At 22.8% G+C, this 26,891-nt stretch overlaps 2 protein-coding genes across 3 annotated transcripts in view; one reads left to right on the top strand and one right to left on the bottom strand.

The window, feature by feature from the left end:
- The first annotated feature begins 6,601 nt into the window (after nt 1–6,601).
- Nucleotides 6,602–7,998, top strand: LOC129607743 (rho GTPase-activating protein gacK). Its single transcript, XM_055518918.1, has 2 exons — nt 6,602–6,753; nt 6,841–7,998. The coding sequence occupies exons 1-2, from the start codon at nt 6,641–6,643 to the stop codon at nt 7,991–7,993; spliced, it is 1,266 nt and encodes a 421-aa protein (XP_055374893.1). The 5' UTR covers nt 6,602–6,640; the 3' UTR covers nt 7,994–7,998.
- A 1,077-nt stretch (nt 7,999–9,075) lies between these two features.
- Nucleotides 9,076–26,891, bottom strand: part of LOC129607619 (uncharacterized) — a 137,944-nt gene continuing 120,128 nt past the window's right edge. Inside the window, exons 1-5 of one of the 2 annotated variants that reach the window (XM_055518712.1) lie at nt 13,290–15,895; nt 12,948–13,033; nt 11,806–12,787; nt 11,612–11,722; nt 9,076–11,439 (exon numbers count right to left, since the gene is read on the bottom strand). In XM_055518712.1, the coding sequence (XP_055374687.1) occupies nt 10,639–11,439; nt 11,612–11,722; nt 11,806–12,787; nt 12,948–13,033; nt 13,290–15,749 (4,440 nt within the window). In that variant the 5' untranslated portion in view covers nt 15,750–15,895 and the 3' untranslated portion in view covers nt 9,076–10,638. Of the gene's footprint in view, nt 11,440–11,611; nt 11,723–11,805; nt 12,788–12,947; nt 13,034–13,289; nt 15,896–26,891 lie in introns of those variants that run through there. The other variant, XM_055518713.1, reaches the window with a different exon arrangement.

Below are 26,891 nucleotides of genomic sequence, written 5' to 3'. Positions count from 1 at the left end.
ATTATTTAGAATTTTGGTATTTATAGTTACTAGAAAAATTTTTACACTTACCATTATTATTACGTTCTTTTATGAGAGACCTTTTTATAATTACATACTGCATAAATTAAATATTATTCAATTTATTTTAAATATCTGTAATTAAACAATTAAAAATACTTGTTACTAATTAAATAATTACATTTTAAGTATAATTATTTTAGCTTTAAATGTAACCAGTTTCATATCAGTAGAATCATTCAATTAATCAGCTCCATATCAGTTTTATTTTCCTGTTTTGTGGCAATTGAACAAAGTCGATTTATTAATGCAATTCATCAAAATCATTAAAGGATCACAATTATTAGAAGACCCTAGAAGAGAATTTTTGATTTTCCAAAATTTTCACACTTTATTTAATTATTCCCTTGCATAGCTTGAATCACTATGAAGTTTTAATAAGACTTTTTATAAATAAGAATAGTTAAATTTAATTTTTAATATTTATTATAATAATTATATTGAAATTATAATAATATCACGTTCATATGCTACAAATATAATTTACAATTTATTGCAGTTTGTACAAATTCAATTAATTTAATAATTATTCTATAGTGTATAGTGTTCTAACAATATTAAGGTTAAATATTAGATGTAGTTCATTACAATATTTACAAGTCTTATTAATTTCAGTCTGAATTTTTGAATTAAATTAGAGATTTTTGATCTGTAATTAAGTTTTCTTAAAAATATAAATTTTGGTTTGAAATCTTGCCAATTCCATTGAATCTCGAGAATTCAGAATTTTTCCTCAATATTTAGTTTTATTTCAAATTAAATCTTATAATTGCTTGGAATGACACCTTCATCATATCATAATTTTATTGAAACCTCCAAGTGATTTGTTATTCACATTTTTAATTGATTCAAAACAAAAAAAAATTTCTTTGCTATTGTGAAAATTATTATCCTTTTATTTTTGTAATTATTGTTGTATTAAAACCATACACAGTTGATAGTTGATGCCTGATGGATTTGAAATATGTAAAAAAAAAAAAACAGTGTGTAACTTTTTTAATTTATTCTTAAATAGTAAAAATATTTTTATATAAAATAATTTATTTTATTTTTTTTTTTATTATATTTTATGAGGTAAATAAAAGGATTAGAATAAATCTGATTATAGTTGAAATAAAAATATTTAATTTAGATTTAGATGAAAATCTGTTATAATTCTAACTTTTTATTTTTGAAAAATAACTATAAACCATTTAATTTATTTAAAAATAAAATAGATTTTTAAAAAAATGTGGAAAGTTTCTGTTCATTTTAAATTTTTTATCAAAAATTAATTGTGTTTGAGGTACATAAAATTTTATATTTTATATTTTAAACTAAATTGAATTCCAGATGGGCGCATTTCGAGATTTCAACAATATATTCGAATAATATTGCGTCCCAGACTGACTCTTTTTTATATTTTACACATTCTTTCCGAAAAATTCTGCATTTTAAACAGATTTTTGTTCATATTTTTAAAATTTTTTAAATACATTGCGTTTCAAATTGAATTTGGATTTAAATATTGCAGTTTCAAATTTTGCTGCCTCAAATATTAGCAATATTCAAAGATTTAGATATCCAGCTTCACTATTATTTAGGAAAATCAAAATAACCTAAAGGTGCTCTTTTAAACTACTTTAAATTTTTTCTCATTTAATTGCAATTCCATAAATTTATTAACGATTGTGTCTTTTTGCTTGGTAGTTTTTTTTTGTTTTGTACCGACAAAAAATAACTACCAAGCGCCAGTTGGTTTTTAGTTAAAAACTTTTTTCTATTTTTTATATCAAAATTTAATTCGTTTTTTATTTTTATTTTTTTATTTCTTTTTAGTATTTTTTATTTTGTGGAAATTTTAAAATCTCAGTAAAACTTTATTTCAGTGACAGATTTGATTATAATGATGATGCTGTGATGATTTTTTTTTTGTTAAAGAATTCATAAAAAAAAAAAACAAGATGAAAAATCAAAAGTAACAAAGAACGACACTTCATTCAAATGAGATTATGCTAATTAAGATGTTTTTTTTGAGAAGATGAAGCACACACATAAAAAAACAAAGAATAAACCACTTTTTAAAATTTGCTTCTAAACGTGAAAATGAAAAATTTTATTAAAATACAAGAGGACAAATTCCTTCAGAATTTTTGCCACTATAAATTCAAAATTTGCATTCCATTCCTCCCCACATAATGGTATTTTTAAGAAATCCAAATGGTATTCAAAAATGAAGGTGTTTAAAAGTAAAGTGAAGGGCTCTTATCCAAAAATTAAGGGAACAATCAAAATCAGAGAATCAGAAATAAATTGTTTAAATTCAAAATGGAAAAATAATAAACTGAAATTGAAAAGAATAACTTTTGTTAAAGGATTATTTTAAGGAAATAAAAAATAACATAAAACAGGAATCTAAAGGTGGGAAAGGAAGACTATTAGAGAGTATTTAAAAAGGATTTAGTATACTGATGAAATTTAATTTTTAAAAAAAATTCAATAATTTTTTAAAGAAACATTATTTAAATTGTTAATGAAGTCATTCCAGTATTTTTGTCTTCGTAATAATTTTCTATATGTATTTTATATTTAAAAGAGCTTTACCATTTGCTATGCGTTTATTTCACTTGGGAATCCATAGTGAAATTATCCATGGAATAATGTGGTCTTTTAGTGTATTCCATACCGCTTAGCAATTTGCAATTTGAAGCCATGTGAAGAATTTTGGAAAATTCTAGTATGTGAAGCGCAGATAATATACGAGTATTTTTGTTAATTAGCATTACGGAAGCAAGGCAAATATTCAAAAATAGCAAACACCGTGTTACAGGAGACGTGTACTATTCTATTAGAGAATAAAAAACTGCGTCGATTAATTACTTTTAAAAATTTTACAATATTGTTTTTAAGAATTTTTTTTTGTTTTTCTTTAACTTTTTAAAATTTATATATTCTGATTGTCATTTACATGGGAAAAAAACATTAAAAAACTTTAAAAGTAAATAAATTATGGCTTTCTAAAAATTATAATATTGTTTTGTATAATAATATAGGGGATGCCAGATGGTATATTCAATTTTTATTACTATAGAAAATAAATATCTTCATTTCAATATAAATTAAATACTATAAATTTTAATTTACCAATCGAATTTTAAATTTTAATCTGCTATTAATAAAAATATTTCAAAATTAATAAAATTTTATAAAAATTTGCAAAATTTATTGATTTTTATTGCCGAATTAGTTCAGTTTTTATTCCGGCATTATAAGAAAGCTAAGCTAGTAAATCTTTTATAATAGTTAAAAATTTACAAATAATTGAATTTAATTAATTTTAATTTGAAAAGCCATTATACCATTAAGTAAATGCAAATTAGAGATTTTTTAAAAATTTTTAAATGTAATCCATTAATTTTCGTAATTTTATTTTTAAAAAAATATATTTAAGTACTATTTAAATCACTTGCTCTTACTAAGTGTATTCTTACTTGTAATTTTATTAATACCTTAAAAATTAAGAAATGAAGAAATAAATTAAAATATTGTTGAAGACGAAAACTTTCCTGCGAATAAAAATTTAAACACATAAAAAATGGTACATAAAAAAGGCAGACCTTCTGTTGATTATTACTTAAGCTTAATCCTTATAGAAGCAATTAAATGCATTTTTTTTTTTTTGTTACTTCAAAAAATATTTTTCTTTAATTTCGTAAAAAAGAAAACCAGAAAGAATAATTTTTATTTTTTTACTAGCAAGCAAAACTTCATTTCTTTTTGTTTTTAAGAAAAGTAAAAGACATTTTTAAATATTTATTTGTTTACTTTAGTTATAATTTTTAATTAATGTGAAATGTTTTTATGAAAAAGGAAATAAAAGATTTTTCCTCAATCTGTTTTTGAAACCTAAAAGAAAATTTAAAAATATTGTAAAATTTTCACGTATTTTTTTTATTTTTTTTAATTGTGCATAAGAAAATAGTCACAAAAATTTGAAAAATGTAATATATTAAGTTTTATGGTATTTTAAATATTAATTTAACTGAAAGTAGTTCATTAATAAAAATATTAAGAATAACTTACTAATTTGGAAGTGATTTAAATGCTTTCTAATTTAATGCTTATAATTTGTTAGCTCGTCAAATTTTTAATTCGAAATCAAATAGCTTAGATTACTTATATAGTTAAATGTGAAAAATAAAAAATTCTTAATTTTTAAAATTTAAAATTTAATATTTTTCATATTCAACTTAAATAACCAATCATCTAGTGATAAAAATTTTAAGAATAATTTATGTACTTTAATTAGTGTTTAAGATTACTTTGATTTTACTAGTTTAAAAATTTAATAATTAAAACTTAAAATATCAAAGATGTTAAAAATGTTTTTAAAATCTTTGTTTGTATTTAATTAAGTTTTACTGTAAGCTTATTCTAATTTAATCATTAAATTTTACTATTGCTAAGAAATTGTATAATATTGAATAAGAAGAAAATTATCTAGTAGTATTTTCACTACATTTTCATTTATATCTTCCTTAGAAATTAAAATCACTGAAGTAAAATAATTTCTGAAATTTTATTGTTCTTATTTAGTTTCTAATACATACCTTTAATTTTAATGTAAACTATTCAATTCATAACCAAATTAACTCCAAATATTGAAAAATTTTAAATTAAGGTGTAAAAATTTTGATTTCCTATTTATGTATTTCCAAGTAAGACAATTTAAGTCATACTATGATATATTTCAATTTTTTTTCATTTTTTTCACTCCTAGAAGGAGAATAGGGCTAGTGCATTATATCATAGATAATCATTCCCCAGTTTTATTGCATCAAAGGGTTTTAATTAGGTAGATGACTAGCTTTCTGTAATTTTTTCTTTATATTAAATATTTATGGTTATTAATATTTAGTATTTATTTTTCTTTAGTTTTTAATATCGAATATTATGAATATATGAAAATTACTTGTATACTAAATTTGTTATTTAAAAGTATTGTACATTAAGCTATAATATTGAATATAATTTTATATAGTGGCCTGACCGGGGTTTGAACACGAGACCCTTAGGTTGGCACCAATGGCTCTGATATGAGCACCAATTGTCAGGATACATTTAAATAAATCAATAAAAATTGCTTGATTAACTAAAATTGCTGAACAAGAATTGTTTTAAAGAAAAATTTAATTGACACAAAATTAATAAAAAGTTAAAATTTCATTGCATTTCTCATCTTTTTGATTAATGGAGTTATTCGTAAATCATACTCAATATCTAATATACATATTTGCATATACAAAAATTAATATAATATATTATATAACAATTAAATAAATATAATTTTCTAAAGTACAAGGTAAAAATTATATTTATTTGCATTAATTTTCTTTAAGATGTTTTTCATTCATATATACGACAGTAATATGCATACAACTGTTATACCATTATTCTTATTTTATAAAATATAAACTAATATTATAAATTCTCTTAAGATTTATTCATTCATCTAATATTCATTGTATAAGAATGCAGTCAGATGAATAATAGAGTACAATATAAATATAGCAAGAGGATGAGAATAACAAAAATACAAAATTTTCTCACTATTATTCTGCTCACTTACCAAACTTACATGTAAAGAAGAGTATTTATTTCTCAAATCACAATGGGATTTCTAAAATGTTTAAGACATTTTACAAGAAAAATTATTATTTGTTTTTTATTTATTTTTTTTTTATATATATTTTTCCCTAAATTATTAAGTTGTTAAGTGAAAAAAGAGGATATTTGAAAATGCTTTTTTTTTCTTGTATTGAAGAGAAAATTTTCCCAATCTCGTTTTGGAAAGAGAATGCATCACTCTTTACCTTATAAATGGAAGCGGAAATAATAGAAATTTACATTAAGAAAATTAGAGAACAAAAAGATTATTCAAAGATTTTAAATGATTTTTTACTTGAATTTATAAATTTTATGTTTTGTTTTAAAATTAAATTCAAATTTAAATTCATTATACTTTAATTTTGAATTCTGAAATGAAGGACTATGTAAATCCACTCGAATTGTAAATTTTGAATAAATTTGCTTGTGTCCAATTTTGATTTTGTTTGTTTTTTGCATTGTTTGAAATAAATATGGTGCAAATATTTTTTAACAATTAAAATGAACAAAAAACACAAAAAAAAAGTGTGTTTTTTTAGCAATTTCATCTTTGTGTAATTTGAAACTTTGCATTTTATTTTTTTTTTTCAATTTTAAAAACTGATTTCATATCCTTTTTCTCTGTCGGTAATTTGTGGTTACTCTACGATTGTTTTCGCTTTTAATTGGTAAAACTCATTTCCGAGATTTATTTTTTAAATTCTTCTATTAAAGAGTTAGCTTTAGATCTGAGTCCTTAATATATTTAATATTATTTTATTTCCAGGAAAAATAAATTTTAAGATTTGTTGGGCTCTATTTAATAAATAATAAAGGCAAATGTAAAAACCTATAATTTTTTAAGTTAATCAAGATTTTTTTTTTATTAATCATTTAATTACTAAAATAATAATTCATTTTTTCTTTTCGTTACAACAGAATTGATTATCTAACCATGACAGAGGATCAACAGACAAGTGTACCAGCAAAAGAACGAAAAACAAATATTCACGACATAAGAAATCAGGATTTTGTTAGCAGATTATTAGCAGCCACTCCACCTTATTTGTAAGTAAATTCATATTATTTAAAATATAAATTCTTTGATAACATTAACTCGCTTACAAAATATTCATTTTTTGTTTTTTTTTGTAGATATTCAGCACCAGTTGGACCAAATAATTTTTTCTTTAGCGATATGTTACGTTCTTTAGTTCAAGCAAAAAATAATGAAAATGCACGTAATTTACAATTACAACAAGCAGCTTTAGCAAGAAGACCACGTAAACGTTCTTGGAGTCAACATAGACCATATTATGAACATTTAAAAGAACGTAAAGAAATGGAAGATAAAATTCAAACAACATCTACTACTACAACCGGTAGTACTATAGAAAAACCATTAGAATTAACAAATAAACAAATATTTCCGATAGCTTCAAAATATTCTAAACATTTAGAAACATTAAAAGAAAATGCATTACAAGTTAGTAATAAAATATCAAGTAATTCTACAACAGTTTCAAATCAATCAGAACAAAAACAACAGGAATATGAAACAAATAATCCAAATCATACACAATCAAAAAGTCAACCGCAACAACAGCAACAACAATCAACAAATTATGAATGTCCATCATCATCAAATCCTCCAATACCAGATCCACCACAAGCATCATTACCACCATCTGATTTAGCATTACCACCACCTCCACCAGTTTGGTATCCAACACTGTATCCACCATATGGAATTGATCCATTACATTTTTTTATAGATTTAAGAGTTTCTGGTCATATATATGATCGTAAAAAAGAGAATTCATCACCATTAAGTACTGAGAATGTTAATACAGCACAAAATGAAAATCCTAGTACTGATGGGCTGGTTAATAAACATAGGCATGGTTCAGCTTTTACAGTACCAGCACCAAGAAATGAAAAATCTTCTGCTATTAATTTATCATGTGGTTCTAGTAGTGTTGGAGAAACAACATTAGCAGGAGATAGACATGATCTTTATAATAAAATTTATGATTTAAGTGAAACAAAAGAGAATCATTTTGGTGCATTTAAAAATGCAAATTATGTTTTACAAAATTTACCAAAACTTTATTCACAATTTGCTAATCGAGATACAGAAAGTCTTGAAAGATCAAGTTTAAATAATGACAATAAATCTGAAGGATTAGATGATGATGATGATATTGATGAACAAAGAGAAAATTCAGGGCATATTGATGTTGAATTAATTGGAGATCGATGTCAAAGTCCTGATGATGATGATGATGTTATTCATCAAATTGATTAGTTGATTGTCTGATTATTTTACAATAGATGTATATATTTATCTATTTTCTTAGTTTTAAATAAATTAAGTGGTACTTTTAATATAATTTTATTTTTTAGAATTACCATGTGTTATTCTTCTCCTAAATCTTATATCCTAGCATATGGTCAATTATGTGAGACTCCAAGAAGATCATGTCAATATACGACAGCTTAATTAATAGGATTTCTATAAATAATAACAAAATCATTTAATTAAAATTTTTAAAAATTTCAGTTTTAAAAAGAAATCTGCTAACAGTTTCTGTTAGCAGATTAACATTTTTAACAACACTAGCGCATAAACTTTATTGCGGTAAATATTATCAATTAGAAATAGTGCGTCATATATTGGGATGTGTCGTAATTTCCTAAAATTTTTAAAAATTATTTCAAAATACCGTAAACATATTTGAAAAATAAAATCTGATTTAAAATTAAGTATAACGGTAAAACATTATCGAAATTGTTACGATAAATTTAATGGGAAATAAAAATTTCTTGCCATTGTAAATTTTTCTGCATTGTAAAGTTACTTTATACAGGCTATATTTACTATACAATTTTATCAAAGGAAATTTCTGAATTTACGGTCAATATATGTATATATCGTAAAAAATTTAATTTTGTTTTAATCGTAAAAAAATATTATTATAGACACAAACCAATATATATTTGAATTGTTCCTGAAATATAACCAATTTTTTTAGATAGAATTTACGATAAAAAGTTTTATTATTCGCTACATTCTAATTTCGTAGAAGCTCTTCCGCAATAACGGTAACTATTTTGTGAATTAACGGTTAAATATTGAAGAATAAAATTAAATGTAAAATCTCTTTAAGGTGTATTAAGATGTTATAGAAACTATGCCACCAAATTTATATAGAAGAGTTTGCTAAAATTTGACTGAAATAATTTTTAAATGTGAAGGTAAATAAAACAAGATTAATATTTTTTTTAATTATTACACAACAGCAAATTAATAATTTTTTTTTTGTTTTATTTTATTTTATAAAATTTACAAATTGTTTTTTCTAATTTTTAAATAGATTTGAAGGTAATAAAAGTTTACAACTTCTTTTTGTTTTTTAAAGCCAAATTTATTTCTAATAACTTTTAAATATATTATTTTTTTATTTGTTAACTTTTTTGTTAAATTAGAGATTTACCAAAAACAAAAATCAAATACATTTTAAAAATAAATAATAAAGAGAAATTAAGACAGTATTAGACAAAACCTACAGTGATTTTAATTTTATTATAATTATTTTGTAAATATTTTAACAATTACATTATTGCGTTTTTATTATTTTCTGACCAAAATTATATTTAATGTGTATGTGGTAACATTTCTTGTTTCAAAATCAGATTTTAATTAAAATGCTCAAATAAAAACTAATGCACTCATTTGGAATTAAAGAGAATACTTCCTATCTCTCGTTTTCTTAATATTCTCCTCATTCTAAAATATTGCTTTTACCGGTTTAAATTTAAGAAGAGCGTAATTAATTTGAGCGGAATTCAGAAAATTCACAAAATTCGTATGTAAACAATACAAAGGCGTACTGGGAAATTTATTTCAATTATGGTGATTAATGAATGAGTATTTTTTATTTGATTATTTTATGAGAAATGAGAATAAGCACAGTTTGATTTTAGCATTCAATCGAATAAGTTGCAGCGGAGTAAAAATTATACCAAAAATTTAACTGATAATAAATAATTGTTTGGATTTTTAGAGAATTGCTATAAAAATATTATTTAAAAAGCTAGAATTGAATAGAAGTTATTGATGAAATTGGATTAAATTAAACAAAAAAGGAAAATCAATTAAAATAATGAAAATTTTTTGCCATTTTTCAATAATTTTGGAATTTACGAAACAAAAATATTATTTTGGTAAGTTAATAATAAAATTTCACTCATAGAATTTACAAAATAATTTCGTTTACATATTTTATATAAAAATTAAAATTTTAAAACCTCTTACTTTTAGAATACAATTTTTTTTTAAAAACAGAAAATAAAAGATTTATAAAGGGTGGAAGACTTATTATTACTAATTTATTCCTTAAAAAAAACGTAATGAATTTTTATATATTACCGTAAGTATATTAATATTTAATATTCGATATTAAGTAAAATAAACTCAAAAGAGCATTTAACTTTTCTTGTTTTTTTTTGTAAAATATTAATAAAAAAAATTTTAGCTAGCCCATTTTCCATGAAAAACGCAAAATTAAATTATTTCTTATATAAAATCATCGGGACTACACAAATTTTTTATTATAAATTTTGAGAATTATTATATAACTGTTTTTTTACGATCATATAAAAATTAACTTGTTTTACAGACAAAAAAAAAAACTAACGAAAACAAAATAATTGTTAATTAAATTAAAATTATTTTTTTTTTTAAAACTATACAAAAGAATCAAATATTATGATTAATTGGGATAGCCTTAGAAATTAGAAATATTATAAACTAACCAGATTTTATATAATTTATAACAATTTATTTTTTAATATTTCTGCAATAATATTATTTATTACTCATTTTTAATTTTAATTATTTGTCTCAGTTGTATTAATTTTCAGTTATTCCTTTGTTTTTTTTTTATATTTTTAGACAAACTCTTCAACATATGTTGCTGGAAATATACCAATTTGATCACCTAATGCACCTAACCACCAACCATCATCTTGTTTAACATGAACTTCAATAATATCTCCAGGTGTTAATTCAAGTTCATCATATAATTTTGGTGTATAGCTGTACAGAGCCTTACATCTACTTAATACTATCGTCTTTGTTGTTTTATTACTATTATTATTTATATTATTATTACTATTATTAGAATTTTTATTAAGATTTGTTATATGATCATAATCATTTCCTATAATATCAATACCATTTAATTTATCTGTTGAACGTCTTTGTTCATCATCATCATCTTGTGAACTAAATTCATCAAAATCAGAATCTGGTTGATTTGAACCACCATCAGCAATACCACGATCAAAATTTGGACTATCTAAATCATGATGATGATGATGATTATTATATGATGTATCATGATGATTAATATTTATTGTATTATTTTTAATATTTATTGTATCATTTAAATGATGATTTGTTCCATTTAATAATATATCGGTAGTACTTTTACTACGATTAAAATTTTTAACTAACATATCATTTTTAATATCAATACAATTTGTTATTTCATGATTATTTGTATTAAGATGATGATTATGATGATGATTACTTGATGTTTCAATACTATCATCTCTGCTACCATTACTATCATTTAATATATTATTTGTTTCATCTTCATTATTTGATGATGAAATTTTATCATCATTTTTTAACCATAATGGTACTTTTAATATGCTCTGTTGTAATCCAGTTCGATCACGGGTTATCTAAAATTTTAAAAAGAATGATGTTATAAGGAAATTATTGTAATTCTAATATTTAAGCATAAAATTAAATTAAAAATTTAATTATATTTTATCAAATAACTTCTTTTTAAGAAAAAAATTATTATTGTAACTCTTTTACAAACATTTTATTTTTGTAATATTGTAAAGTTACCTGAATATGTGGTGCTAAAGGATGTGTTGAACGTGGCTTGTGATCCAATTCTAATAGAGCTGATTGTAATTTAAATCTTGATCCTTCGAGATATGTCAACATTGATCTTATCTAAAATTTTAAAAATTGGTAATATACAAATTCAAAATCCTAAATTCTCATACAACTATTTTAGAAAGCGGAATTATACTTACATGATACAATTTATCTGTTATATTCTGATTATCTTGATTAATCATCGTCTGTGATAATCCTTTTAAACCATTTCTTGATCTTCTTTCACGATCCAAATCTGTTTTGACTAGCTGTAATAATTTTATTAAAGAATGCTTTCGTCTTTCACGATTCATTGCCAATGTTGTATGTTCACAATAAAAATCTGGTAATAATTGTTCACTTGGTCCTTCTGCAGCTCTACGAATATTTTTTATAACAACTAAATCTTTTTGTACATTACATGCTTCTATTTGTGGTGATATTCTTTGACATAATTGTTCTAATATTGGATTTATATCTGATGTTAATTTTGAATAATTTGTTATAAATTGTTTCATTGATGATAACCTTTGCATTTCTAAATTTTGTAATACAGTTGAACCACGTAATACAGACATTTCCCAATCGACACGTGCACGTTCTGCTCTTATACATAATGTATAATATTCAACATCAGCACGTTTAACAGCTTCTTCAGCTTTACGACGTTTATTATCTAATTTAGCGCAATCTTTTTCAGCACTTTTAATTTCTTTTTCACTAACATTTTTATCTTTTGAATTTTGTTGATGTAATAATGCAATTGATGGTGATTTTTGTATTCGTACATCTAACATTGCATCTTGTAATTTTTCATTTTCACGTGCAGCTGTATGTGATATTTTTTTAGCTTTTGCTTCACTTATACGCCATTCATTTAATATTCTTGATGCTTTATCAACATTTGTTTCAACTGTTTTACGTGTTTTATGATGTGCTTCTAATAATGATTTTAATGGTTTACAAATTTCTTCATTTAATGATACTGATAATTGACGATGAACTTCACTACGTGATTCCATTTCAGTAGCAACACCACGCCATGCATCAACAATTGTACCCGGAACATCTCGACATGCTTTATTTAATTTATTAGCCATTTTTGATAATGATTTTGAATAAATTTGTTCGGCATCAATCCTAAAATGATTATTAAAATATAGTACTAATGAAAAGTGTGCAAGGGGTAATTTATAATAATTTGGTAATTTTAATTGAAAATTTGATGTGCATTTCCAAAGCCTTTTTCTAAGCCAAATTTGGATTTTATCACCAAGTTAATTAACAAGTTTAAATTTACCTTTCTTGTAAAATATTAACCAAATCTTTGCCGAAATCTCCACCTTGTTTGATATACCTTCGAAGTTCTTCAAACCCATTTTGTCCCTAAAAATTTCAAAAGAAAAAATCTTTAATAATTTTATGTTAAATTTGAGCTGAAATGCAAAATTTCTTATACGAGTATTTAATAATAAAATATATTTGAAGGCTTTAATTTTTCGAAAACTTGTGAGTAAAATGCTATTAATAATATAATTTTCTAATTAAATTTAATTAAATATAAAATATTAATAATAATCTGAAATTGAATTTTTAAAATTTTATATGAAAAAAGAAATCACACTCTACAAATAATTCTCACCTCCCATGTTTCTTTATTTTTAAATATTTTCCTTGATGCTAAAGTATTAATTGATTGTTTTTCCATTCCATTAATATTTCTATTTCCACTAATATTATCAATACCACTATTAGCACCAGCACCACTATTATCACCACCTTTACCACCATTTAATGTAAAAACAGATTCTGAATCTTCACCCATAGCATCTGTTATATCTTCACCAATTACTGTTGGTATTGTTGATTCAGTTGCATTAATTGACATCATTGATGATGTATAACTTGCTGATGTTGTTGTTCCAGTATGATTTTTATCAATTGATGTACTTCTAGAACTATGACTATTTATATATTGTGATGAATTTGTTAATTTCATATCTTTTGCATTAGCACCGACACGTTGCATTGCTGCATGTTTTTGTACAACTTCTTTAAATTTACCTTTCTCTTCACCAATCCATTGTTTTAAACCACTCCATGCATTATTTAATTTCTCTTTATTACGATGTAAATTAATTAAACGTGAATTTTTATTTTTTAATAATGTTATACGTCTTTCACTTGGTTTTAAATTATCACGATGTTCACAATATTCTAAATCAATTTCATTATTAAATTCTTCGGATTCATTTATTTCTTTTGTAATTTCATTTAATTCTTCAATTGATAAAAATAAATTTTTAGCATTTAAACTTTGTAAACTGACTGATTTTAAATCGAAATCATCAAATGAATCATCAATAAAATCTAAATTATTTTGACTACTACAATTATATTTGATGCCATTTTTATTAATATTTGTAATAGAATTTGAATTACTGTTATTACTATTATTACTGTTATTGCTATTATTACTGTTATTATAATAAAATTTATTTTTTGATTTTTTATCTTTTTTTGGTTTCTTCTGTAAAGATTCAACACTCTTGAAATGATAAATTGTAAAATCAGTCTTTTCGGGATTCATTGGTGTATTCGGTTCACTATGGCTAAATTTTTTATTTAAATAATTTTGTTGTATTGATGATGATGATATTATTGATGTATCAGCAATATTATCAGTATTAATTATATCATATGATCGATTAACATTTGTTATAATAATATCATCACCATCATTATCAATATCATCATCATTATCAACATTATAATTATGATAATTATTTCCAATATAAATTTGATTATTTTGTTCAATACTATCATCAATATCAATATCAACAGGTGGTAATGGTGGTGGTGGTTGTGGTGATTTTGATTTAATTGTTTTACCAATTCCAGTTGTTGTTGTTGTTGTTGGTGTATATGGTGATATATTTATATTTGAAATTGGTTTTAATTCTGTTGGTGATTTATAATATGAATCAGTATTACTATAATATGAATCAATTGAAGAATTTGTTGTTGTTGATAATATTGTTGATGTTGCTGTTGTTGTAGTTGTTTTTGAATCTTTTAATTGTGATTGTTGTTGTTGTTGTGACAATATTGTTGTTACTGTTGTTGTTGGTATTATTGATTTTTGTATTGTTATAAATGAATTTGTATCAAATGGTGGCCTAACAAGTACTATTGATTTTGAACTAATTGTTGGTGAATCATTTAATTCACTACTTATTATAGATGAATTACATTTTGTTGGTGAACTACTACTTGTTAATGGTGATATACTACTACTATTTATTGGTGAACTTGGTGGTGATACAAATTCATCTAAATCATTATTATTACCACTACTATTTGTATTTATTGAATTATTTTCAGTTGTCATTGAATCACGTCGTATTGGTAAATCAAAACAATTTTCTAAATCAGCTGTTGTAAAATCTAGATTTGATGGTGCTTTATCTAATATTAAACGTATTTCAGATTTATGTAAATTTTGTACAGATTTTGAACGATTTTTATTATTTTTTGATGTTTCATTATTCATTTTATCATTATTTATTGAATTAATTGATTGTTTTCTTAATTTAATATTTTTTGTTGTTGAATAATTTAATTCCATATTACATGAATTCATACTACTTTTTGATATTTCATTTGTATAATTTGATTCTGGTGAACTTTCTTTATCTTTAGCTGATAAAAATTCAAATTTAATATCTTGAACATTTGGTGGAAATGTACTTATTGCATCAGCGAATACATCATTTTCACTTTCATTTGATGATGCTGCTGTTGATGAAACTCTTTTATGTTTACCATAATTATCTAAATTATCAATATCAAAATTTGTTTTTGATATTAAAATTGGTGCACCAATTTCAATACGATGATCATCAGAATGTTGTCCATTCATATCATAGCTACCACAGATAATATGTTTTTGTGGTGATCGACTACGAAATGTTGATGATGGTGGTGATGTTGATTTACGAAGTTTTGCTGATACAGCATTTGTATAACGTTTTGTTAATTTACTGAAGAGACCTGTTTCAGGGCTAGTCGTTTTTGATTTGAACGTTTTTAATTTATTCATTTTTAATCTTCTTTTATTTTCTGTTTTCTTGAAGTCGTGTTTTGTTTTTCTTTATAAGTTAAACCATTAAGGTGTTCAGGTGTTATTGGTAATAGTTGGAAGTCAAAATCAATTGATCGTCGTCATAATTATTAAAATATTTGATTTTTTTTTTTTGTATATTTGTTCGAGGGTTACCTTTGAAGAAAATAATTTTTTTTTTTTTTCAAATTAAATGTTGACTTAAATTTGAATAATTGTAAATGGCAACTCTCAATTGTGAACTATTCAAAATGACAATAACACAAAAATAATTAAATTTTTTAATATTAAATAAAACGTAGCTTATTAATGTAGAATTCGAATTAATTTTCTGATAATCGAATTTATTAAAAACTAGACCTTGACATTGTATACTGTAACCTCCGTTACCACAAACAATTCATTCACAATATTTTATAATAAACCTAAAATTGCTAAAACCTGCCAAAATTTTGTGGTTTCCATGGATTTTTATTTGAAAATTCAAAAATAGGGTTTATATTATATCAAAAAAATTTCAAAATTTGAGTAGAGCTATGATAATTTTCTTGAAATTTATTCATAAATATTTGAAAACTAAATTATTTGAAGTAATTTACATGCAAATATAAAAAAATTTTCTAATAAATTCCACCCTCCTAAAAGTACGTTCACTTAAGTAGTAAAGTAACAATTTGAATAAATATGCAAGAGAAAATTATTTACATTATCGCCTTTACAACATGATGCAATAGCAGCACTATTAGTAAAAAAAAACAAAATTTTCAAAATAAAATTTCAAACCTCCTTTGTTTTCTATTTTAATTAAATTTTCCTATTTTTTTGTTTTTATATTTAATTTTGTTTAATTAATGTTAAGAAATACAAGCTGAAGAAGTTCAAAATATCTGTTCAAAATATCTCTACTTGTACGCCTTTTTATATAGAAAATTTATTAATTTTGAAATGGATAAAATTAAAGGTATTATGATTTTCATTTTAAATTTTTTTTTTTTCGTAAAATATGAAATTAAATTGAAATTTTCATAAATTGCTTTTTCGACATAATTTTAAACATAACCTCAAATTTCTTTTAGATCTATCACAATAAAGAATTTTTAAGAGAAACAACAAGGAATTGCTTCTATAAAGGATGATAACAGATGAAAGCTCGGGAAGAGGATAAAATCAAGTAAAAATTTGTACAATTTGCTTATATACAAGGTAATTTGCTTATTACTTCCCATTAGGATTTGTGTATTGAGTTCGAAAACATGCATAATCTAAGTGAAAGCCGGCATGGTAATTAAATTTCGAGATAAATTGCGAATTAAGCACTTATGTACAATGAGCTTGAATAAAGCCGAGGGTCCTTTCAGTAGTAGAGAATGAATTCACTGCAAATAAACCTTTTGTTTCAATACATAAATTAGGGCTAAGAAGCTCATTCCCTAATCTTAATTAGGGGTATGTCTGTAGGGGGTTCGAGTCAGTTTATGCTCATCAGCTTATTCCTCGATTCATTCACATTATTATGGCATTGATACCCTATAATAAATGGCTGTTAAAATTTATAATACACATTCGAATCATTCTAAAATTAGTCATACTAATTGTATAAATTTTCATTTGCTACTTTATAAAAAAATAAAAAATTTCTTTCTACTTAAAAAAAATTCTATAATAATAAAAACAAAAATTTTTGTTTATAGCATGCAACCTCTGTCTGGCTACTACTTCTAAATACATAGTAACTCTTTAAAAAATTCATTAAGAAAACACAAGAAATAAAAGTAAATGAACATCAAAATAACTTTTGAACAGTTTGGCTCCCCTATTAAAGTTGTACAATATAGAAATGAAAAACAGAATTCTTTTGATACACCATTATTTAAAACTATATAATGAATTTATTATACACATATAGAGAGTATTATGACTTCAAAAATAAAATACTTGTGGGTGTTGTTTCATAGGAAGAGGTGGAATTTTGTAAACAAATTGCTAAAGACACAAAAAAAAACAACGGGGCAAAAAAATTTATCGTTTGATTTTCAAAGCAAAGACAAAAAAAAATGCAACCAAAATTATGTTAAAAATTCTCTATAGATATAGAGATTATAGCTACATCCCAAGTGTAATTTACACCAACAACAAAAAAACAATAAACATTGAAAAATTTCTAACCAAAATAAAAAAAAAAATTCATATTTTTAGTAGATTTCGAACTAAATTGAAATGAATTATAAAAAATGATCTTATTATTGTCAATTTATCTGGCCATCTGTGCGGTTGTTTACAAAACTATTACTCTATTCGAGAGAGAAAGCTCGAATTTTATACAAAAATGTACGATTTTGAGAAAAATATTTCTTTGGAAAGAAATTTTTATTTATCATTTGTGGTTTGAAAATTATAGTCCTTGAAAATTCTTAAAATGTCACTTTTTGACATTTATCGCATTGAAATTGCATAGCACAATCTGCAAATATTCTACTTTTTCTACTGCGAATTTACATAAGTAAATATGTATTATTTAAACAAAATAGGCTGTAAAATTTTTCATTATAGTAAAACTTCATTTTTACCACTCAAAATTTCAATTTTTGACAATTTATACTCTAGAAACAGTAAAAAACTGTTTCTTCTGACTAAACTGATTATTTATCGTCTAATATGGCTATTTATGCAAGAGGAATTCGCATATACCTTTAAATCAATGCTCTCATCCTAAAAATATGCAATAATAAGAAATATTATGATAAGTGATATTTTTCGTTAAATATCTTAAATTGTTTCAAGGAAATGTGCTTCATTACAAACCATTGATTTTATTCAAATTTATTGATAGTAAAAATATAGTTTTGAAGGTGTTCGAGATTATAGCATTTATAATAATTATATATAAACAATATGTTTAATACGCAAAATAAACAAAAAAGAAGTTAAAGGTTGGGTCATTACAATTCAACAAATTTTATACCCTTTAGCATCCTCTCTCTCTCTTTAATGTACGAGTATATGTATTGTATATGTATGTATTTATGTAAATAGTTTGATAACATAATTTTTATGTAAACATTTTGTTTGAAATTTCGTGTTAATTTCTTTTAATATATGTATATGTATGTATGTATATGTATAGAGTTCATATTATGAGTTGTTATGATTACCTTTACTAAATTAGTAATCATGTTTATGTATACATATGTATATATATATGTATATTTTTATGAATATTATTGATATTGAACTATGTATTAGTGTATAGATAATATTTACTATCACCTTGCACTGTTATACAGGTGGAATTAATTGATGCGTACATGTTAGATGATTTTTTCGGATAAATTTATTTGATTTTATTTTTAGGTTTTAATTAAAAATACCTAAATTCTTTTAATTAATGACTGATTAGAATTTAAAAGATTTTGACGATTTTATTATGTATAGAATTAATCAAAATAAGAACAAAATATAAAAAAATGGGTCACATTTCTATAACATATCTCGTGTAATACTATAGGTTATAAAACGTGTACACTTACGAGTAGCTATATTCTAAAAATTAGGGTTGATAGTCTGATAATAAAATTAGGTCAATGAAATTTTCAAAATATTTAGGTCATTTTATATTGATATATATATAAAACTATTAATAATTTGATTGAATTATATTTTTGTTTTCTTAGTTTGTAGAAATAATATTGATATACTTAATAAATGTATATTGATAACATTTGATAAAGTGTAATACACCCGATATAATGTGAAATTGTGAGGAAATATATTTTGTATTATGTGCACAATATATACCCTTTATTATGCGTTAGTACATTGATGCAAATATAACAATAATTAGTTATTAAATACACAAACTAAGTTTACGAATAATATAGTGATAGTTGACTTGCGTATAACAATATTTAGTATTACAATTATGCAATTACAGTTTGTAATATTACAGTTTTCCAAATATATTACAGTTTGTATGAATTTGTTTCATTTAACTAACATTCAATTAAATCAATTTAATTCTCAATACTAATTTTCTCTCATTTTTTTTTTTTTTTTTGCCTCTAATATAGAAAGTCAAAATTATTTGAGTGAAATTGAACATACGTCATATACCTATACGCTTAAAATTAATTGGAATTATTTACGCAGTTTATCATAATTACATACTAATATTAAATTATATAAGTTTGTATACATTGTAATCTGAAAATACTTTTCACACAAAATCACTTTAAATAAAAATTCAATTAAAAATTAATCGAAACGAAATTTAATAAGCTCATTTAAAAATATTATTCATTTTGCATTCAGACAAAAAATTTATTAATTTCAAAATTTTTCCAAATTATTGTGAATTGTTTAATAATCATGTAGAAGACGAAAGAAATTATTATTAAAAATTAGATTCATTATTATCTACATACACCAAAAATAATACTTTTCAAAAATTGCCTGAGAGCACCAAGCGTTTGTATACTTAATGCTCTCAAAATATACTTAAAAATTTACTCACAAAATTTTTTAATTCACAATCACATACATATACTAAATGTCAGTACATATATGAGGCGAATAAATTTGTTCGGCTCATTAAAATAATTATTACACTCTATTATTACACATTTTTTTTCATAATAATCATTTAATAATTATTAACGCCACATGAGTTATAAAAATCATATAAAATTTAAAGTGAATAAAAACTGAATAAATTGCATGTTTTCTATTATTTGAGAAAAAAAAAAGCCAGCGCGTAACTTAGATTTTTTTTTCTCACATAATAGTATGTGGCGGCACATAATTATTATTATACCAAGTTAATTTTAATAATACCTTAATTGAATGAAAAACTGTGATAATTGAATAGTTCACAATTATGAGCTATGTGAGGAAAAAAAAAAAAATTAAAAAATAAAAATTTTTTTTTCTTGATTCATTTTTTAATAAGTTTTTTTTTTCGTACCTGGTGATTTATTCACTCATTCTTGTTTTTCATTTCTGCGTTTCAATTTGATTTTTTTCGATTTTTTCAATCGAAAATTCTGATCGATTAATTTCAATTTCACTTTATCGAATTTTATTAATTTGCTTCTTTTTTTCTCTCTCTCCTGTTTCTTTTTCTCTTTCCTTTCATCTATGCATGATGATGACTATTAAGAATAGTTGGTAAGATTGTATAATTGGTTCCCAAATATTATAAAAGAATAATTTATTTTTTTAAATAAAAAAAAAAAATTCGATTTGATTTTCTATATTTAATTTTTTTGAAATAAATTTTTTCTTGATTAGTATTTCCTGTGTGCTTGGTTATTTTTAATATTTTCAACACATTTCTACTTTTTTTTTTGAATAATTTTTTGATTAATTTAATTTTAATTAATTAAATTTTTCAAAATTAAGCATATTAATTAATTATTTAAAGTATTTTGTAAAAAAAAAAAATAAATACAATATGGCGGTATTGTGATGAAGCAGCTATTATATAAATATAAATTAATTGTGAGCATGGACACAAACCAACTAACCATTTATTATCAATTATAATTAAATATTCGATAATTACTTAATACACAAAATTTAAATTTAAAAAAACCAATTCGATAATTCACAATTTATTTGTTGTAAATTATTATAAAATAATAAAAAATATGTAAAAACTTCAATAATTAAGCAAAAAATAATTCTTGAAAAATAATTTTCACTTTTTTCTTGTAATTTTTTATTATTATTTTGTTTATTTTTAACGCCATCTATTATTGTTCTATTTAAATTATTATTAAAATTACTATTATTGTTATTGTTATTATTGGCAGCGATATTTGTTATATTTGTTGTAGTAACAGCAGTAGCAGTAGAAGTAACAGATGAATTTATTATCGCGGCAGTAGCCAGTTTTGCTTAATATTACACTATATACTTATATATTTATAAAAAAAAATTATTTTTATTATTTTTTAATATTTAAATAATTGTCTTAACAATAATTGTTATATGTTACTTCTTGACATTTATAAAGGCTCTTGTATAGTGATGGAATAACAGGGGTAGTAAGTAAAAAAAAAAACTTATAATTTCGATTCTTACATAATTGTTTTTTGTTTGTTACAATTTCGATTTTTAAAAATTTTTATTTATCGATTCACAATAAAATTTTCTCTTTCATTTATATTTTAATATAAACACTTTAAAAATATTGTTTTTTCTTTCTCTCTCTCTCTCTCTGTGTTATTAGTTCACTGACCTCTTTTTCTTTTCAAATTTTTTTTTATTTATTGTTTCAAATAATTACAAAAAATCAATTCCTTTTGGAATTTGGATATATTGTAGAATTTTGTATATCTATAATAAAATGATTATTTGTTTTATTAAATTTAATATTTTTTTTTGTTCTACATATAACATATATGAGATAAAAATTTATTATAGATTTTGTTTACATTAAAAATAAGGTAAATACATACTATTTGTATAACAATATAGAAAATTTTTCAAAGAAAATCAAAAATAAAAATCCGATAAATAAAATGAATGAAAAATGAATTGATTCATTTAAAAAAAATAATACGATTTTGTGTTAAGAGTGAGAGATAAGCAAAATTAAAAGAAAAGGGGTAAAATAGTGTTAGGGTACGAAAAATAAAAAAGAACACGGAGAATAAAAATGTAATAAGTATAAATAATTTTTAAGTGTTGTGGCGGGATTTTTAATATCATAACAATTTTATTTATCACTTTCAATTATGCCTTTAATATTTTCATAACAGTAATTATTATTGTTTGCTATTGTGCTCTTTTATGAAATCAAATGTCCCGAAAATTTGTATGTGTTTATTGTTGAATTATAAAAATTTTTAACATAAATATTTTTCATAGATGTATGTATGTTTATATGAGCATTTTATATGTTAAATATATGTATGTGTCTGTTTCTCATCATTTGTTATAATTTCCTAATAAGTTTAAGAAATATAAATCATATTTTACTGTTATTCTCTGTCAATATTAAAATTACACATATAATTTGAGTTTATGTAGCAAAAACTTCATTAACAATTTTTGTATTGTCAAATTTCTGTCACTTATGAAACTTAAAGCTGTAGAAATTATTAAATATTTTAATTTAAAATTACCAAACTGATGACAAAATTCAGTACTAATAATTAGAAATATGCAAGTAATTGTAGAGATAAAAATATTTTTACTTTTACAAGAAATTAAATTCACTTTTGAAAGAAATCTCACTTTGTCACTATTTTAATTTTGTTTACGCTAGAATATATGCATTTTCTATAAATACATAAAATGTATATATATAAAATATATAAGTAAAGTGGAATTTTCCTAATTTGAAATTCTTTTTCCTATAACTACATTATACTGGTATAACACTATAGCAAAACAGCACACTATCACTTGCTATTTTGCGTTTTCAATTTCAAATCATGAAATTGTATTCCTTTTCCTATAATTCTCTCCGTTTTCCTATAATATTACAAAATCCCAATTTTAGTACAAAAATAATAATAAATCAATTCTAATGAAAAAAATTATTTTCTAATATTTTTTTTTATTGTTATACTTTAAACTCTATATAAAGCCTTATATAGTGACTATTTTAAGTAAAATATTTTGTTTTTAACATTTACGCTAGCGGACATTTTTTAAAACTTGTTACAATTTATCATTTTTTCATAACCATTTTTAATTTTAAAGAGTACAACGAAACTCAAATATAAACGCACGTCATTAAAACTATTCGAAATTTATTCAATATAACAAATAATAGTTAAATATAATAGTTATGTGAATTTATACATACATATAAGTATATAAGTACAATTATATTTAACAGTGATTGAAAGTAAACATAAAAATACTTGAAAATTTTTTCATTATGGCAAAAAACAAAAAAATAGTTAAGATAAATGAGAAAAAATAATAAAAAAAAAACTGTTAAAAAGAATTTTCTCATTTGCGATTTTGATGATGAGAGACGCACAAGTTTCACATAAAATTATTTGTAAATGACATACTTATGTACATATTTATGTTTATACATAAATTTTCCTTACACACTAATAATATTTTTAAATTGTGATTACAATTTAGTTGAAAAGGCGATGAAAAGGAATGAACTAGTTAATTATAGCTTTTATGTATAACATTTTAAGTAACTATCATAAATATATAAATTTTTTTCTTAATATCAGTAAAATTGTAAGTAATTACAAAAAAACAAACAGATAAAGAGAACAAAATTAATGATAAAAATATTCTTATTTATTATAAAACACAGTGGCAGGACAGTATTTACTCACTCGCCAGTTAGTTTTCGTTTGTAACACTTTCAAATTAATAGCAAATGATTTGTTACTACTACTGTTCGTGTTAATGACATAATAGTAATGACACATTTAATTTTCTCTTTCACTCTCTTTCGCTGATCGACTGTCCTTGTCCCTGATGTGTAAAGTAGGGAGCGAATTGAAAGAAATTAATTTATAAGGCGGACTTAAGCCAATATTCTCTCAATTAAGCCAAAATACAAATTGGAATAACTGTTTTCAAAACTGTACAGTAGATTGTAGCACTGTACTAATGACGTAGTAGCAGTAAAAAAGATGTCGCTTTGCCTCACGCAATACTGCAACGCTAGCAATATAATTTTTAAAAAAAATCATATAAAAATCTTAAAAAATCAACAAACAAAATTACATTGAAGTCCTAGAGTCACACGTTGTTATAAGTACATGCCAAATATTGTTATACATGCCGAATATTGTTATACATGTACATACATACATATTTAATTAACCTATGTTTTAATACAAATAATAAAATTCAATTATAAATTGTTATTAAAAAAAATTATAACAATTTTTCAGGAAACCAATAACTATAAAATTCTTCTAAATCTTAATAACACTGGGGAATTTTATACCAATAAGAGATCTTATTTGAAGAATTATTTGTTGAAAAAAGCAAAGTAATAGTTACTTTGTTGCAATATACAATAAATATGCAATTGTAACTTCCTTTTCTCTTTAAAATATAATTTTATGTGAAAATTCTCTGAGCTTGTTAATTAAAATTCTTAATATAATGTAATTTAATTTAACTTATGTATATATAAGTGGTCAGTTTTTAATAATAATAAATGGTTAGCAGATTTAATTATGAATTATTTGTGAATTTATTGAATAAAATTATTGATATTACGCTCAGAGTTAAAAGAGAGAAGAAATTTCAATTTACTTATATTAAAAGAGCGCGTGTGAACTGAAATCAGAGAGTAAAATTTAAGAGGTTTTAATTATTACTGTGCTATTGATTTCAACTAAAAAGTACGGTAAATTTTACATGTCTCATATTTAAAGAGTATACAATAAAAAATTGAAGCCCATTTTGTAGTATAAGAGAAAATTAGAAAATTGAGCTAACTGATATATATGCTACAAACTACTTGTATTTCGAAATTATATGCCACACATTGTATTTGTTATATACAGATTTGATTTCGATAATATTTAGATCTTATTTACAACCAAATTTTGCGTTATCTAATTTAATGAGCGCATTTATAAGCAGCAACAAAAAAGTGCTCTTTCTTTTGAATACACTCTTTAAAAACACGAAATACTAATTCGGTTAACATCTTTTATAATCGTTCTTAATCTTTAAATCTAATATAATTAATTTAATTCTAAAGCCCGTTCTTAATTCATTATAAAAATTGAAAATTAATTAAAATTACAAATAAATGCGCCAATTTTATAATATTCTAAAAATTTAATTGAATTATTTTCGAATTTAATGCTCTATATAAAAATCTAATAACAAAAATTATATATATACAGAATTGAGAACCTATACATAAAATAATGTTCTCAATTCTCTAAACATTTAATTATATTTTAAGAACGTTTATTGAACTACAATATAAGATTATTATTTCTCTCTCTCTCTTTCTCTTTTTTATTATTATTTTACTTTTGTAATTTTGTAATTAATAACACTCACTCACTTATTTTTTTTATTTTTCTTCAATTATTTTTCACAATTCCTTTTAAAAAGGAGGCTAAACCAATTACAACCAAATGTAATTTTTATTATATTATAATAATACCCTACTCACCACGTTAAATGTGGGGGGTGAGAGTTGCAATATTTTGAGAGTATGTTGAATAATATGCAAGGTATTAATGTTAAAAGCAATTAGTATATGTAGACTTAAATTGCATTTTGAATCCAATTTTCTTCATGTACGTACATACTAGCATTTACTAGTATAACAGTTCATTTATATTACAAATTATTGAATATACTCGTATATGACTCACTTAAGAGTCATGCACTTATTTGGGTACACAAAAATATTTTAATTTTTTTTGTTGTTTTGTTTTTTTTTTTTTAATTTATTATGCGTTACTATTATTATAATTGAATAAGTCAGTACTTTATATAACAAACATTTTTTTTATCTTATATTGGCGTTGAACTTTTAAGCTGTATAGCATTTAAAAAAAATTGTAATACTTAGTGTAAGAGCTAGAAATGGCACCGATTCAAAGTACATAATTGTACATATTATAAAAAATTTGTAAGACTTAAGAAATATGTGTCATGTCTCAAGAAAATAGAATTGACATTACAAAAAAAAAAAATAGAAACCAATTTAAAGTAATAAATATTGAATTTAAATAAGAAAGATATTCCAAATATTTTTTCCTTTATTTGGCTTGTTCTTTAAAATTTTTTAACAAAATTTTTTTTTTTATTATTACGTAGTTCATTATTCATTAGAGAGGGCACTAACAATTAACCTATATGTTATATTAAATGTTAAATTGTAAATTACGTGTACGCGCTTAACAGAATATTATTTTATGTTGTCGTAAAATGCTCACTAATTGAAAGAGACATATGCTCTCCTTATTTACCTAGTTGTTAAATTTACCCGTTCAAGAAATATAAAATTTTGAAATAATTAATAAAATACCATAAAATTGCATATATTAAGGCGTATGTTTTGACATAAAATTATTTATTTTGAATGTTAACTATAGCTATGGCTAAAAAAAACAAAAAACAAAGCCCCTGTACTGAATATTACCAAACATTGGC

This window comes from Condylostylus longicornis, unplaced genomic scaffold, assembly GCF_029603195.1.
Source record: "Condylostylus longicornis isolate FDR11 unplaced genomic scaffold, ASM2960319v2 ptg000028l, whole genome shotgun sequence".
Classification (NCBI taxonomy): Eukaryota; Metazoa; Arthropoda; class Insecta; order Diptera; family Dolichopodidae; genus Condylostylus; species Condylostylus longicornis.
Note: the sequence above shows the minus strand (reverse complement) of the source record. Positions and strands in the feature narration are given on the sequence as shown.